The sequence below is a fragment of the Danio rerio genome, chromosome 1 (genome assembly GCF_052040795.2).
Source record: "Danio rerio strain M-AB ecotype USA chromosome 1, GRCz13ab, whole genome shotgun sequence".
NCBI classification, from domain to species: domain Eukaryota; kingdom Metazoa; phylum Chordata; class Actinopteri; order Cypriniformes; family Danionidae; genus Danio; species Danio rerio.
The window spans coordinates 60,440,552-60,458,224 of record NC_141021.1 but is presented as its reverse complement, the minus strand read 5'-3'; the positions used below and the strand labels follow the sequence as shown (position 1 = coordinate 60,458,224).

The 17,673-nt window shown below is 40.0% G+C and overlaps 2 protein-coding genes across 5 annotated transcripts; both read right to left on the bottom strand.

Annotated features, from left to right (window-relative positions):
* Positions 1–702: 702 nt before the first annotated feature.
* On the bottom strand, positions 703–9,149 carry nilt40 (novel immunoglobulin-like transcript 40). 4 transcript variants are annotated; one of them, XM_087238054.1, is made up of 8 exons: positions 9,063–9,149; positions 8,025–8,321; positions 7,623–7,949; positions 7,250–7,543; positions 6,852–7,175; positions 3,085–3,198; positions 2,883–2,926; positions 703–2,614 (listed from the first exon to the last, which is right to left on the bottom strand). In XM_087238054.1, the coding sequence occupies exons 2-8, from the start codon at positions 8,272–8,274 to the stop codon at positions 2,441–2,443; spliced, it is 1,527 nt and encodes a 508-aa protein (XP_087094180.1). In that variant the 5' UTR covers positions 8,275–8,321; positions 9,063–9,149; the 3' UTR covers positions 703–2,440. The 4 variants fall into 4 exon arrangements, with proteins under 4 accessions (XP_087094180.1, XP_087094181.1, XP_087094179.1 ...); XM_087238055.1 differs by having other exon boundaries at positions 8,025–8,300; XM_087238053.1 differs by lacking the exon at positions 9,063–9,149 and having other exon boundaries at positions 8,025–8,415.
* Positions 9,150–15,043: 5,894 nt separating this feature from the next.
* On the bottom strand, positions 15,044–17,252 carry LOC141375282 (polymeric immunoglobulin receptor-like). The gene is made up of 5 exons (XM_087238099.1): positions 16,729–17,252; positions 16,325–16,639; positions 15,890–16,195; positions 15,537–15,812; positions 15,044–15,354 (listed from the first exon to the last, which is right to left on the bottom strand). Exons 1-5 carry the CDS (start codon positions 17,165–17,167, stop codon positions 15,197–15,199), a joined length of 1,494 nt encoding a protein of 497 aa, XP_087094225.1. The 5' UTR covers positions 17,168–17,252; the 3' UTR covers positions 15,044–15,196.
* Positions 17,253–17,673: the final 421 nt, after the last annotated feature.

Sequence of the window (17,673 nt, the reverse complement as noted above, 5' to 3'; positions counted from 1 at the left end):
AATATTAACTCCTCTCTAATGTTTACGAACACCTCAGAGCTTCACATGAACATCCTGTGCCTAGTGCTATATAAAGGAAAAGGGAAGGAGTTTGTTCCTGTTTGGCTTTTGTGGGTTTTGTTGTGGTCATACCATAATATAATATTCAGAATCTCAAAAAGAAAGGCCTAAATAAAACACTTTATAGACAAAACGGTTTGTTTATTTTATTATTTTTTTTACTGGTTATCACGTGTACAATAGCCTTTATTTGAATGAAGTTGAAAATTTAAGTAGGCATCACGGTCGCGTAGTGGGTAGCATGATTGCCTCACAGCAAGAAGGTGACTGGTTCAAGCCTTGGCTGGGTCATTTCTATATGGAGTTTGCATGTTCTCCTTGTGTTCCTCCGGGTGCTTCGGTTTCCTCCACAAGTCCAAAGATGTGGCACAGGTGAATAGTGTTCATAGTGTATGTGTGTGAATGAGTGTCTATGGGTGTTTCCCAGTGATGGGTTGCAGTTGGAAGGGCATCTGTTGTGTAAAACATACAGCGGATAAGTTGTTAGTTCATTCCGCTGTGGCGACCCCAGATTAATGAAGGGACTAAGCTGAAAAGAAAATGCCTGAATCAATGAAAATTTAAGCACTAAAAAAAAAAATCCTGTAAGTGATTGAAAGGTTTATTGGTTTGGACTTAAAATATCAAAATACAAGAACAAAATGTTTTTAATTTTTTATCTTTTAATCAGAATAACACTGCAAACACAAAACACTGGAGCATTTACAAGAAAAGACAGAATAATGGAATAATACTAATGATACGTTTATATATATACGTTTTCTGAAATTGCACAGCCTTGAGTGATAACAAATAAAAGAAAGATATTGCAAGATTAAACAATGCTATTCCTTTGGGCAAATTCTGAAAAACAGTACTCATAGTTACTGATGTAACCCCACCGGTCGTACACCACCCAACCCACTCTGAGCTTGGATTGAACCGGCGACTTTCCACATGAGAGTCAGTTGCTCCAACAAAGAGGTTAAAGACCACGGTCTCTAGCAATGCATATACTGTGTGCAAATATGATCACTCAGAACACTTCAGAAGGTGGTTTGTAGGTGAAACTGTACAGATCTAAACACATCTGGTTATTAAAACCACATATGTACATTTTACCCCTTATTTAAAAATATAAACATGGGAACAGATGCGTTGAGGGCTGCAAGAGCAAGAGCAACAGAAAGATGTTTATTTAGCCTATAATGAATGTGATCATTGAGCCTCCTTGTGTGCTTGTCATAATGTTTTACAGCCTGCATATAAAATAATTTAAAGGCAAAAATAGATAAACAGCTTACGCTTCTGTAAATAATAATTTAACTAAAATGCAATGTATCTGATGCTTTAGTTACAGTAACCTAATTAAATTGGCAAAGAAATTAAAAATTTAACATAATTAAAACATATGAAGTGACCAGACATAAACAGGTTCAGTCTTTGCCTTCTGCTCTTCAGTCTCACTGTGAGTTTTACTGACTGAACACAGAACTGAGAACTGAGAGTCTGACCCTCCACCTGCTTTCTTTGGCTTTGAGCTTGACATAAAAATAACACAGACACACATACAAACACAAAACACACTGACAATGTTCCAGAGAAACTTTCAGACAAAGCTAAAACTCCTTACAAATGATGAATACAGGGAGAAATAAAGAATATATGACCTTCACATGAATACGCTATAGGAGTATGAGAATATTTAGACCTATCCTAAAAAAATAATACAAAAAAATCACGTGAAATCATCTAATTTATATTTCACAGTAGAAAAGCATAATATTAATGTGTTAAACATGTGAAAATGTAACCTCACTTATTATTAGACTAACAACAACATCAAGAAATGATGACAAAAATTGCACAATAAACCTGCGTTGATATCAGAAACACTAACTAAGAGTAAACAACAAGAATGAACTAAAACAATTTTTTTAAATGAATAAATGAGAAGTTAATGCATAAAGTAATTCGGTAAAATAATAAGGGTATTAAAATTATTTATGTCATAATTAATATTCAGATATTCAGAAAACACATTAATAATTTTAAAAGCTCTTAAAGTACAAATGATGATTGTCAATTATTATCATGAAGGATGGCTAAACTTGTGTCTGTTGAGAAGCTGCGGTTTGTTTACTGTAAAATGCTACTGCTGTGTTTGAAGTGGAAACTTTATAGTTTATTCTAGAAATATCTCTTTGGGGTATTATTTCCTGTCTTCACCATGAGCTCAGATAAAGCGAGATGAAGAACTATTTTAATGGTGTGAAAGAAGCAACACGAGCAGCAGTGAAACTTCAACACAATGAGCTAAACAACAATCAAACCCAACCCAGCCAAATATCAACTAATATATGAACCACTGCTGTACTGTGATGATCTGTAATGGGTGAGTTTACTGTGGTAAAACGACTGTGGTATAATCAGAGTAAACCTGACTTGTCCTGAAGGTGACTCCAGCTTCACTGAGAGACTCTTGATGCTTCTGGAAAGTGACGGATGCGTACAGAAGCCCAGCAGAAGATGCTCCATCAGGACTGACTGTCTGATCATGTCCGCTGTCTGATGACTGAACATGTGGAAATCAAGAGAAAATGAGCTGAGAAACAAGAAAGCAAAGCATTTTGTATGTGTATAATATCACACTTTCTCTCTCTTTGACATCTTCACACACACACAGACTTGTTTCTATATCCCAGTAGTGACTCTCATAGACGCAATGATGTTTCTACTGTATATACTGTATATTCCTTTCTACAGTGACACAGGTCTGTATGAGTCTGTGTGCATTTGGTCCCCACAGAGATATAAAAACAAGTACACACACAGTAACTCACAGTAGTTTTCTCCCTTGTTTTCTTCTCTGCTGTACAGGTTTTTCCTATTGTACCCAAAAGGAAAACAAATTCATCAGTATGATGAAGACAGACAGACAGACAGACAGACCCAACAAGACTAAGGAGACTGATTGTTCAATATTCATATGTTATGAATATTCATGTCCAATATGTCTCATATTCAAGAGAGAAATGATCAGACCTGTTTGCTTGTGTCCTATTATACACACAGTCAGAGGGAATCCAACTGCGAGCAGCGCAATCACACACACACCAGTAAGGATGATGATGGAGATTTCAGGTTTCATGGAGAAATCTGAAAGAAAATACATAGATAAAATAAATAGATGAAATCATAATGACAGACGGCCATGAAAAATATATGCCATAATGAATTATATGAAAACAAGTGAGTGATTTTTTTTTTTATTGAGGACAGGCAGAGGAAAAAAACACCAACAAGGATGGAAAGTGTAAGACTCCCCAGAAGGGGGGTTTATTTTAGGTGGAAGTGAAGGCATGCATCAAGAAAGTCCTGGCCCAGAAGGTGAGGGTGCTCTGCGGAACAGGTCATTAAGCTCCAGGACTGCCCTCTTAATGCCATGACCTCCTTTTCGACAGCAGCATAGTTGGACTCTGCAGGGGAAAGCTTCTAACCATTGTAGATGATGTGTTCCTCACCATTGTGGAACTGGGACTAATGCCAGGTCGGAGTCGGAAGCATTGGTCTGGATGATGAAGAGGTAGCTGTAGTTTGGTGTATGTAGGAGCAGGTATGATGCACGGACTAGAGGGACTGGCAGGGGTGGACTGGGATGGTCATTTTGCCTGGGACAGTTATTGAACATCAGGCCACTTGAGTGAGAGTGGTGGGGAAAGCGATTGGTAAGTGAGGGGGATTCATGTTGGCAGGCCACATTGTCCATCAGGCCACTGGGAAATGTCCCAGTGCTCCCTATGGCCAGTCCACCCCTGGGTACTGGAATGCTGGTTCAGCTGCTGGGTTCCAGGGGATCTTTTCTGGCTGCCCCTTCTTTATCAGGTCAGTTAGTGGGATGGGTATGTATGAAAAGGTGAGGACAAAAGATTGATAGTAGCCAGCTAACCGCAAAAAGGTATGTACCTGGGTCCTGGGCAAGAGATATTCTGCAGCACCTCCTCTTTGCCTGCTGGGGTTGAAGCCCCTGTCTGATGTGGTGCCCTAGGTACTTTGCTTCAGTGAGTCCCAGATGACATTTCCTGGGGTTTGCAGTGAGCTTAGCTTACCGTAATTCCAACAGCACCCTCCCTAGTAAGATGGTCCTGCCAAGACCTTGAGAGGCGACCACATCGTCCAGATATGTGGCTACATATGCTTTGTGTATGATGTCCATCATGCGCTGGAATGTTGCCCTGTGGAGCGTCATGGGAAGAACTCGTTAGTGCCACTGTCCACCAGGTTGGAGAAAGTGGTCTTCTCTTAGCCATACAGGGAGAGATGCACTTGTCAATGATCTAACATTGTGATAAATCCGGCTCCACCGTACCAATTCAGGAGTTTTTCCACTTGAGTACCTGTTGAAGATGGAGACCTCATAGAGCTCCCAAAAGTTGTTAAAGAATTGGAGGGTGTCATCAAGCTTCTGGAACATCATTACAGGGCTGGAGCACAGGCTACAACATGGTTCGATGATCTCTAACGTTACCATCTTCTGGATTTCCTCGTTGACAGCCAGGCAGTTAGCGTCTGGTGCTTGATAGGACCTCTGCTGTATGATGAGCCCAGGTGGAGTAGAGATTTTATGCTGGATTACTGTTGTCTACCCAGGCTTCTACAAGAACACATTCTTGAACTGACCACCCAGGGCTTAAAACTCCACCTTCTGTGTGGCTGAGAGTTGCTCTCTGAAGTGGACAATAGGATCGATCGTCTATCATGTGGCATAATTGCTGATGACCAGAATGTGTTCATGCCTACGAGCGGACTTTGGTAGCGTCTCAAACAGGTCCAGGCCAAATAGGTCAAAGGGCACCTCGACAATGGGAGCAGGATCAATGGGCTGGGGGGAGGCAGCTTCAAGCCTGGTCCAATGGAACGGATCTTGGGTCCGCTGGGTTGTGTTGCAGTCCCCAGGGTGACCAGCCATCAGGTGTGGGTTATCTCAAGATCCCTATTTTAAGATACACAGTACAGCAGACCATGTTAGAAGACGAAGTGTGGGAGAGGTGAGGCGCAGGTGAATGTTCTACTCCATCCACCATTCTCACAAGCAGTGTTTAAACCTGTTGCAGGAGTTTAGAGTACAGGTTAGCTGGTGACACTCTTTCCCCTCTGTTGCTTTCGATAGCCAGCATCATTGGCTGGTGTTTAATTGGCATCATTTTCAGTAGAGTAAATCTTCAAACTGCAGCCAATCTCCTCCCAGGAGGAGGGGGACTGGTAGATTGAGGACAATGCCAGCTTCCGGTGACCATGCTCTGGAGCCAGCTGCAACGATGATGTGTTGGGCCACCACATAAGCGATATCTCCATGTAGGCAGGTTATTTGGAGGTTGGCTTTGCTCAGGGACTATGGTGGGATTCACTATGCAGCCGGCCAGCCAGCTCTTGAGGTGGGATATGGATCGGGTTAGGGACAGGTTTGGTGGTATGTGTAGGTTTCAGGGTGGGTTAGGGTGTAAGGAAAGGTCAACAGTGTAATTACAAATGTAATTATAGAAATTAAGTTTTTAGAATATGCTGCAGGTTTTTAACCTAAAAGCGTGAATGTCGCAAAGGCCTACATAGGATTGTGCGAACTGCTGGACGCGTAGTAGGAGGGGAGATTCCCTTCCTCCAGGACATCTACAACAGGCATTGCATGAAGAAAGCCAAAAAAATTATCAGCGACTCCAGCCACCTAAGCCATAGACTTTTCTCTCTGCTACCTTCAGGCACATGGTTCCGCAGCATCCGGTCACGCACCAGCCGACTGAAGGAAAGCTTCTTCCCCCAGGCTATCAGGCTGATGAACACTTAACACACCCCACACTCCATACCCCTTACTGCACACCATCAATATGTAGCATGCACTGCACTTTAACCAATCCATACTTGAAACAATACTGCCTACAACTATGGGTACACCTATTCATTGTACAAATCGCTGTAAATTTTACATTGTCCTGTTTTTTTGGGGGAGTATGCTGTTGTATTTGCACTGTCTGTATTTTGCACTGTCGTTGTATTTGCACTATATTTTGTACTGTCAGGAGCCAGCACCTAAGCTTTTCACTCATCATAGCACACGTGCTGCTGATGATGTGACAATAAAAGTGATTTGATTTAATGGTGTGTAAAGTGAAAGTGGTGGGGTGGTACAGTGGTGCAGTGGGTAGTGCTGACGCCTCACAGCAAGAAGATCACTGGTTCGAGTCCTGACTGGGTCAGTTGGCATTTCTGTGTGGAGTTTGCATGTTCTCCCCGTGTTGGGGTGGGTTTTCTCCAGGTGCTCCATTTTCCCCCACAGTCCAAAGTCATGCGCTATAGGTGCACTGGGTTAGCTATACTGTCTCTAATGTATGTGTGTATGTCCTGGTCTTCCAGGTTGGAAGTTGAGCATTGGGCTAATGACCCACCTTGTAAAAATGAAATGTAATGTAACACAAACATAGTACTGCTAAATTTTTAATTCAATATAAACGGCCCTGGGAGTAAGTAAGAGATAATATTTGAATTAATAAACTTGAGCTCTTGCTAACTCATGTGTTATTATTAAGTGCTTCTGGACAAATGGACAAATGCAAGAGTGAGGCACAAAAAAAAAACCAACAACAACAAAAAAAAAAAAAAACGAATGAATAAACAATCTAAAATGCAAGACACAAATAAACTGCACTTTTTAATATATTATTATTGCTTTTTAGCTGTTAATCGACCTTTAATTTAAATACTTTCAAGTTAATCAATACATCAATGTTCTGTAGAAAAAAAAAATAAAACTCAATTACCGTCACTGATGACGCTGAGCTGGATTTTAGTGGTCAGGGAGATGAAGGTCAGATGTGTGTCTCTGGTTTCTGCTCCACACCAGTAAACTCCAGCATCTCTGACACTCACATTACTGATGCTCACTGTGAAAACTCTCTCTTCACTTCCCACAGATCCTGCAGGAGTCAGTTGTGGATCTTCAGATGCTCTCCTGATCTGGCAGCTCTTATGATCATCCTCTTTACAAAAATAATTTTTATTCTGTTCTTCTGGGATCTGACAGCTGATCTTCACTTCTCCACCAAGATGAACAGATTCATTCATGACTTTTGGATATTCCCCATCTGTTATGCAAGATAATAGAAAGTCAGAAGAGGCATCTTATATATTCAGTTTAAAGTATCTGCTGTTTCCTCACCGTGTCTGATGATGAGCTGAAGTTGAGTGAATCTCTCAGTATATTCAGAGTCCTTCACTCCACACCTGTATGTTCCTGCATCTGCAGCTTTCAGCTCTCTAAAAAACACCATCAAGACTCCTGCTCTGGTGTCCTCATCTACAGAAACATCTCCATTCTTCCTCCATTCTTCTGAACATCCAGCTGATGATTCTTTACAGATGTATTTGGTGTTGGTTTTTTGTTGAGGATGTTCACACTTGATCATCAGAGCAGCTCCTGAGTAGCCAATCACTGTAGACACGCCCACTTTAGCTGTCAATCACAGATATAACAACTGATCACATTTTTCCACAAACAGAACACTTGTATAATCAGAGATTATTTGACTTACTGATAACATGGAGATTAATGGTGTGAAGAGTTGAGTAATTGTAAGAGTTTTCTCTGACCCAAACTCCACATAAGTAAACTCCTCCATCATCTGCTGTCACTGCAGTAATGCTCACACTCAAGACGTTTCTCTGTCTGTCATCAGACATATGGACTCTTCCTTCTTCTCTGATTCTGGCCGTTGTGTGTATAACAGATTTAACAGAGTCTCTCTCTTCTTTAAATATGACTTTTGCATGGTGAATCTGATTGTGTGAATATTCACAGCTGAAGACAGCAGTTTCTCCACTGTTCACCGTCACTCTCTTGGACACATTACAGCATGAGTCTGAAACATTACACATCATTAAAACCTTTACAATTATTAATAGATTCACACAGAAAAGTTTGATTTTAAACTGACCTTCTCCCACATTCAGTATTATATATATACGATTCCCCTGTTCAACATCAACTGCATATCTTCCAGCATCATCTGTGTGCAGATCTCTGATGAAGATCATGAGGTTTGCATCAGTGTTTTTAAACAGAGTGAATCTTCCTTCATTAATCCATCTCTCATGTTTCCTGTCATTGATTATTGTCCTCCATTCTGGTAATTTGGCCAGATATTTAGCAGAATCACTGAACCAGCGTTTCCCAGAATCCAGCATCAGGCTTCCTCCAGAGTATCCAGTGGCTGAAAGAGAAAAGCTCTGATCTAAGATCAGATGTAAAGTCAAGAAGATGAGGATGATCTTCATTGTGACTTGAGTTGAGTGTGTTGTTGATGCTGAATGATGTGTGTGTGGGGGTCTGTCTCTACATCAGTCTGCTTTACTGACTTCCTCATTCTTCAGCTCTATATTAGTAGTGAGCAGCTTTACTGGATTTACTTACTCAGACAGTGACACCTACAGGACAAACACTGACTGATCGTAGGAGACACCTAGAGGACAAACTTCATTTATTTATTCATTTTCCTTTGACTTCCTTTTTCCTTAGTCCCTTATTTATCAGGGGTCACCTCAGCAGAATGATCTGCCAACTATTCCAGCATATGTTTTACACATTGGACGCCCTTCCAGCTGCAACCCAGTACAGGGAAACACCCATACACACTCACATTTACACACACACTCATACACTACAGCCAATTTAGTTAATCAGTTACCCTATAGCACATGTGTTTGGACTGTGGGGGAAACCAGCACCCGAAGGAACCCCGTGCCAACACAGTGAGAACATGCAAACTCCACAAAGAAATGCCAACTGGTCCAGCCAGGAGTCAAACCAGTGACCTTCTTGCAACAAACAATATTTTATATACATATATGTATACATATATATATATATATATATATATATATATATATATATATATATATATATATATATTAAATCTGATGTCTAAAGAATCCAAATGTTTGTTAATCTGAGCATGTGAATGTTTCTTTCATACCTGAATCAATGTGATTTCCAGCTTGAGAGCTGTAGATTCAGCACCTCGGACAGCAGCCACAGATCAGACTTAAACACCACTGATGAACTGCACAAACACAGAAAGGGAAATGTGGAGACCAGGTCATCATCCTTTTATCATTCTTATAAGAACATCTATATGAAATTGCTGGTTTTATTAAAATGATCCCTGTTGTTATCAAATGTGAAATTAAATGTAGAAATGTCCATTCCTCTGGGATTACTCTAACATTTTTTTAAAGATCCTCTACTATGGGTTTTTGAAAAAGAGTTTCCATGCAGTGTGTAACACAGCTCTAAGTGCATAACAACATCCAGCTGAGGGTTAAACCTGAAAGTGCAGCATGTTTAAACTATTAATTCTCCAGCAAAGTAGTTGACTTAGATGCAAATTAATGAAGTGAGTTGGGTTCGGATCTTTTGTTTGATCATATTGATGTCGACATGGTACAGTACCAAATATGTACTTCCAGTTCTGGTAAAACATGAACACCCCTTTCGTTTCAGACACTGGCGGAGGCGCAGAAGATGTGACTGATCATGACTAAAGATGAAGATCACTGACAGATGGAGATTCAGGTAAGGGGAATAAAAAGTTTAAGTTTATTTTCACAACACCATAGTATAGCCGACCGGGGCTGTTCACATATTGCGTCCAAAACCACGTTAAAAACGTTTACCAATGTAAATGCGTTTCTGGACTGGTGATCCTCTGCTGTTTGTCTTTGCTATGACCACTAGCAGCCGTTCCTCACACATGCAGAGCAGTCAGTTTTCAAAATAGTTCAGCTTTTGCCACTGTGTGGATTAATACTGAATGTGTGTCTTCATTATTACTTAGAGTTAGGTTTAAAAGTATATGCTGGTGATTAACTGCATTGCTTTAATACAGTTCTGCATTGGGCTCTCCACATACTTTCTGCTACATCATATTGTAGCGGTGCTGGGCATTTCTTTCTGTCTCGTGCTGAACGCAGTCAACCAATCACAACAGACTGGGTCATCGGTCCAATCAGATTGAGGATTAGCTTCGCACAAAGAAGGGGTTTGGGAACAAATGAATCGCTGAACGATTCATATGGGAGTTGCTGGGATAATCAGGTTAAATAAATGCAGATTATAAGACAATAAAAGTGTTTTCTGACCTTTCTGATCAGCATGTTGTTGGAGATCCCTAAAACCAAAAATATGAGTTTTCAATGAAAAATGGGGGCTCTTTAAAAACGTAAGGAGTTGTGTAAATTAGTGTGACAAATCATTTAAACAGAATTACGAACGAGATTAATTTACTTAAATAATTACCATACTATACAAATACACACACAATCTCTAGTAAAACCCAAGAAGCATATGCACTTGCTCATATCTGCCACTAGGTAGAGCTTCAGGCTTCAGTCTGAAGTGTGTTCCCCTGGAAGCTTAGTTAACCAAATATGGTCAAAGAAGGAAGTTACATCATGCTGGTGACTTGAGAATGGCAGAACATTGAAGGTTTTAAAAGTAAGCTGTTACCGAGATCATTTCTTCCTTCCTTTCTTTCTTCCTTCTTTCTTCTTACTTCAGATGATCTTGGATCTTTTGTAATAAAAGCTAAGATATTAAATACAGCACAGTTGAGAGTTAAAAGTCTGAATGACCAAATAAACTGTTTCCTGTTTCCATAGGTGGAAGAAATGAACACACATGGGGCAAAAGCAAACCACAAGTTGAAGAGCAACTCATGCTGTTGATCTTTATCACACAGGACACTGTCAAACATACCCTGCAAACACAAAACACTGACACGTTCACAAAAAAGTCTTTAAACTAGAGAAAGTACAAGACTTATAGCATTTTCAAAATACCAGCATATCTGTAAAACAAAATGAATGAATGAGAGGGACTCAATTTGGGGTTAATTTCATTTTCTTGAGAGGAAACTGCTACACGTATATATTTCCTATGAGCAGATCTGCTTTCTGTCTGCCGAATGTGATGTGGTCTCCGTGTGGGTTTCCTGAACACGTCTAAATTACCTTCACAGTCAAAGTAAACTGTGACCCTCGAGTGACAGAAAAATGACAGTCTCATCACACAAACACCACTGCTAAATAAAATAAAAATACAATCTCATTTTAAACAATGACTAAATAGTCTGATTAATGGAATCTTCAAAATAGCTCAGAGGTTGATGCAAGTGAAAATAAACATTTATGCATTATTAGCAGAAATCAGGTCTTACACTCTTGTTATCTGATAAACAGATTATTATTATTATTATTATTATTATTATTATTATTATTATTAGCTTGTTAAGTGTATGTATATATATATATATATATATATATATATATATATATATATATATATATATATATATATATATATATATATACACATGCATACACACACACACACACACATATACACATATATATGTGTGTGTATATGTATATGTGTGTATATATATCTATATATATATATACATATATACATATATATATATATATATATATATATATATATATATATATATATATATATATATATATATATATATATATACGTATACATATATACACACATATACACATATATACACACACACACACACATATATATATATATATATATATATATATATATATATATATATATATATATATATATATATATATATACACACACAACAATTTTGTCTAGAACAGGGTCGAGGTAGGTCAATGCAACAGATCTGGAGGTCTCAAGCCCAGGACACACCAAGCCAATACCCAACACTAGCACTGACAAAACCCAACTGTGTTGTTGTCTCTGCACGTTAGATTACATTTGGACCAAAATGGACACACCAAACCAGGAATGGACAACTTCAGTTCTGGAGGGTTGATGTCCTGCAGAATTTTGCTCCAACAATAATCAAGCACATCTGAACATGATACTCTTCAGGATCACATGTGTCCCATAAGCAAGTGTCTTTGTTTAAAGTTGGAGCTAAACTCTGCAGGACCCTGATTCTCCAGGACCGTAATTACCCATCCCTGACCCAAACGAATGAAAGCTGACTGAAACGAGAGCTGCGTTCTGTGCCTGCCTGAGATGACGTGTCTTTCCACAATCGTGGGTGGCAGTAATCTGTTTTCTAAGAAAACTGAACATCTGACGTGCATGTGCAAACAAAGTAGCATTTAGTACTATTATCACAGTAATTTTCAGTCACTACAGAGGGATTTACTCCTGCAAATATATCGGATAACAACCTCAGTTTCTCAACTAAGTTCCTAGAGGACCAGCAGCACTGTATGTTTTGGATGTCTCCTTTGTCTGTCACACTCATTTCAGGTCTTTCAGTCTTTGCTAATGAGCTGATGATTTGAATTAGGTGATTTTGTTTAAGGAGAGATGGAAAATGTGCAGAGCTGGTGCTCCTCCAGGAACGTGGCTGTGAAACACTGTCATTTGCAAATATTTGAGAGATGTAGCATGCATACATTTCTAAAGATTAGAACTGGTCATGCCCAACTGAGCCTGGTTTCTCTCACGGTTTTTTATTGATTCACTTTGATCAATTGGTGAAGTTTGTTCCTCCACTGTCGCCACTGGCTTGCTTGGTTTGGGATTTGTGGAGCTGCGTATCAATGGATTTGCTCTTCAGTGTTTGGACTCAGCAGTGAAAATCAAACCACACTGAACTAAACTAAACTGAATCTCTGAACTGGACTGACACTGTTTCAGTTTACAAGAACTTCTATGTTCAGCTGCTTTGACACAATCTACATTGTAAAAGCGTTAGAGAAATAAATATGAATTGAATTAAGGCAGCCAGCCCAGCTAAACAACTATCTCTGACAAAACACAACAGTGTTGTTAAAGCGTGAGCCAATCAGATCGCTGTATGCAAATACACCAGCTCAGACAGTGGCCTATTGCTGACTAACTTCATTGGCTGACGCTGCTATGATGATTGTGTCAGCCCCAACTTCAGACACGCCCTTTGTCAAGCGTTGACGCTGAAGCCCCGTGTGAATGGGGCGTTAGCGTCTTCAAGATCACTAGAAAGTTACAGGTAGATGTCTTTGATTAGGGTTGAGGCAAAACTGCCCCTTCATGACCCAAATGGATGAAAGCCAAATGAAATGAGAGCTGCGTTCTGTGCCTGCGTGAGAGGATGTGTATGTCCACACCAACAGGTGGCAGCAATCTGTTTTGTAAAGAAACAGACATCTGATGGGCATCTGCAAAAAGTAAACAAGGTAGCGTTTTATCACAGTAATTGTCAGTCACTACAGAGGGATTCACTCCTGCAAATATGTTGCATAATCTAATAACCCAGGATTTCTCAAGCGAGTTCTTTCATGATCTCAATCAGGTGTGTTTGTTTAGCATGGATCCAAGTAGCATGGGACTAAAAAGTAGTTTGGACAGAGGAGAAATGCATGTACTGAGACTAGGTTTCCAATAGTATCTAAAAGCAGCCTTTATGATGCAAGCTGAGACTGCATCACTCAGCAATGCAATGTCAGATACAATGCACTCAAATGGAGCTAGTGACGTCACTGTGAAGGGTAGGGTTAGGTGAGCCCATTAAAAAGCATTGGATGCAACTCAGATTGCACTGCACCAGGTCTGCATCCAGACCCCTCTCCAGGTTTCTCTTGAGTTTTTTTCCCTTCATCATTTCCCTAACCTTTCATCAATTGTTGAGGTTTGGGACTTGTGGAGATGTGCATTGAAGGATTTGCTCTTCAGTGTTAGGACTTTCAGCAGTGAATATTAAACCACACTGAACTGAACTATGAACTTCAGCTCTGAAAACTGAACTGACACAGTTTCAGTTTACTAGAACTTCTATGTTCAGCTGCTTTGACACAATCTACATTGTAAAAGTGCTTGAGAAATAAACATGAATTGATCTGAAACATGAATTAAAAAGGAATAGGAATCATTTAAGCCTTTCTGTAACCTATCCTGCGGTTAAGTCGTGTAAAAAGACAAACAACTCAAACACAAAGACTCGAGAGATGAACGGATCAAACATTCCAGCTTTTGTCTTTCAAGTGATGAACGAACAACTCAAACTGACAGAGGAATCAAAAAAGGAACTACATCTACATTTAGTCATTTAGCAGACGCTTTTATCCAAAGCAACTTACAAATGAGGACAAGGAAGCAACTTACAAAACTATAGGAGCAACAATGAATAAGTGCTATTGGCAAGTTTCAGGTGTGTAAAGTCTAAGAAGCAAAACATTAGTCATTTTTATTTATTTATTTATTTATTTGAGTACAGTTAGCGTGATATTCAGAGAGGCAATTGCAGTTTAGTAGGGGAAGTGGAGACTAAACAGTTGAGTTTTTGGTCGTTTCTTGAAGAAAGTGAGTGACTCTGCCGTTCTGATGCAGTTAGGGAGTTTATTCCACCAACTGGGCAGATTGAATGCGAGAGTTCGGGAAAGTGATTTCTTCCCTCTTTGGGATGGAAACACGAGGCGACGTTCATTCACAGAATGCAAGTTTCTGGAGGGCACATACATCTGCAGAAGCGAGAGCAGATAAGAAGGAGCAAAGCCAGAAATCGCTTTGTAGGCAAACATCAGAGCTTTGAATTTGATGCAAGCAGCAACTGGCAGCCAGTGCAAACGGATGAGCAGCGGAGTGACGTGCTCTTTTAGGTTCATTGAAGACCACTCGTGCTGCTGCATTCTGGAGCAGCTGAAGAGGTTTGATAGAGTTAGCTGGAAGCCCGGCTAGTAGAGAGTTGCAATAGTCCAGTCTGGAGAGAACAAGAGCTTGAACAAGGAGTTGAGCTGCATGTTCAGATAGGAAGGGTCAGATCTTTCTGACGTTATAGAGTGCGAATCTGCAAGATCGAGCAAATCTAGAAATGTGGTCAGAGAAGTTTAGTTGGTCATCAATCGTTACTCCAAGGCTTTTCACCATTATTGATGCAGTAATGGTTGCCCCATCCATCTGGAAGAAAAGTTATGATGTTCTCCACTTTCACAAATGTGCACACGAGGGAATGAACAAATCACAAACTACAGAGAAGACTCATTGCTCTTGAGTCACATTAAAGATTTGTTCAAAATGAAGGAATTGTTCTGTTTCTGGTGAGGTAGCTGCAGTATTGAGTGTGTATCAGAGGGGATTGTGGGTAACTGTGCAGTAGATTGACCTTAATGGAGCATCACTTCGTCTCTTGCCTCTTGATTTACGTTTAGTTAGAGTGAATCCACTGATCAGCAGCACAATCACACACACAACAATAATGATGATGATGATGATTCTGGAGAAGTCTGAAAGAACACACACAAACACAGACTTAAAGACAAACCAACAGATCACTTGAACACTTTTCCAGATTTGTTTTCAGCTTTTCTTCTATCCAATATAAAGATTTAGCAAAAACTTTCAGGTTAAGTTGGCAGAGTGCTTAGCACCGAGGCTAAACCAAATAAACTAAATGAGGATATTTCACCTTGTTTGATGTTTAGATGCACTTTAGTGACAGCATGAGCTCCACACCAGTACACCCCAGTGTCGTCTGCTCTCAGATCAGTGATGTTGACAGTAAAGACTCCAGCAGACGCTTCATCACTGATAGAGAATCGAGCATCTCTGATGGTCTCCAGTGAATCTCCATCCTTCACACACGCGGAGGCTTCATGTGCTCTGCAGAAGCTTTTCTGATCTCCATCATGATGTCTGCACTGGATGGACACGTCGTCTCCTTCATACTTAGTCAAGCTCAGCTCTGGAAATGAGCAGAAACACAAGAACATCAGTGGACAGGCCTAGTTTTCCACATTCAGACGTGTGAAGCTTCCTCACCCTGCTTGATGATGACCATCAGATGAGTGTAAAGATAATTCAGCTCTCTGTCTAATGTCACTGCGCACCAGTATTTCCCAGCATCCTCTGCTGTCAGTCCAGTGATGGTCCCGGTGAAGACGCTTGCTGTGACGTCTTCATGCAGAGTCAGTCTCTCTTTCTCTTCTCTCACAGTCTCATCCAGAGGACGTGTGTCTCTAGTGGAGCACTTCCCCTTACAGAGAGACTTTGACTTTGATTGATAGATTGAATCATAAGGGCAGAAGATCTGAGCAGATTCTCCTTCACGTCTCACTACTGGAGACACTGCAGATGAAGAACAAGGAAACGGTACAGTCATTATTATGGTGATAAAAATATTTCTGTATTTGCTACATAATGCAACTTCTCAGGTTCCTTACAGATGTAACCACACACAATGTTTGTTGTACTCACTCATAATCTGTAGATGTACAGTATTAGTAATGTAGTAACTGTACGAGTGTTTGTTGACCCAAACTCCACATAAGTAAACTCCTCCATCATCTGCTGTCACTGCAGTAATGCTCACACTGAATGAGTTTCTCAGTCCGTCATCAGATATATTTAATCTGTCTTTCTTATTCAGTGTGCTGTAAATCATCTTAATGGAGTGTTGTTCCTCTTTGAATATGATCTTGGGATCATTAATATGATAATGAAAATAATCACAGCTGAAGCTGCCAGTTTCTCCGACAGTCATGATCACTCTTTTTGACGCACAACATGAGTCTGTATATAACAAAATGACTTCAATTAAGGCTTTAAAATCATCATTAATTTTCTATTCAGAAATGTTTGTATATTATTAGATCACTGACCTTCTTCCACATGTAACGTCAGATCTGCACCCCAATTATAAAGAGCACCGAGCCAGTATTCTCCAGCATCATCTGTGTGCAGATCTCTGATGAAGATCATGAGGTTTCCATCATTGTTTCGGAACAGAGTGAATCTTCCTTCATTAATCCATCTCTCATGTTTCCTGTCATTGATTATTGTCATCCAGTTTGGTAATTTGGCCAGATATTTAGCAGAGTCACTGAACCAGAGTTTCCCAGAATCCAGCATCAGGCTTCCTCCAGAGTATCCAGTGGCTGAAAGAGAAGAGTTCTGACCTGAGATCAGCTGTAAAGTCAAGATGCAGAAGATGAGGAGGATCTTCATTGTGACTTGAGTTGAGTGTGCTGTTGATGCTGAATGATGTGTGTGTGTGGTTCTCTCGGTCTCTACATGAGTCTGCTTTAGGGACTTCCTCATCCTTCAGACTTTGCTCACTTACACAACGACACCTACTGGACAAACACTGAATCTGCACTATATAAAGACTAACTCACACTCAATTTCACCACAACTGCATTGTTTAAATATTCCACTAGAGGACGACTGTTAACTGAGCATTTATCTCATCACTGAGGTCATATTCAACTTTGCTGCATCCACATTCACATACTTATACCACATACTTAACTTATGCGAAGCTTTACAAAGTAAATTAGAGGACCACATGCTATGATTGAACACGGCTGGTATCACATCAACAGTCCTCGATAAACCAACTAAAGGAATTCAAGCCCGTTTTCTTACTTCCCTTATCTTCATTTTTAAAGAATCCCCCATCCACCCCTTTTCCTCCTATACCCCTGGGAGCTCTGAAGACCTATCTTGGAACCCCTTCTATGCTAAAAGACCAGGTGGTGAAATACAAAGTATTTTCAAGCTCAGGGTTTTCTCCTGGACAGCATGCCATAATCAGATACAACATA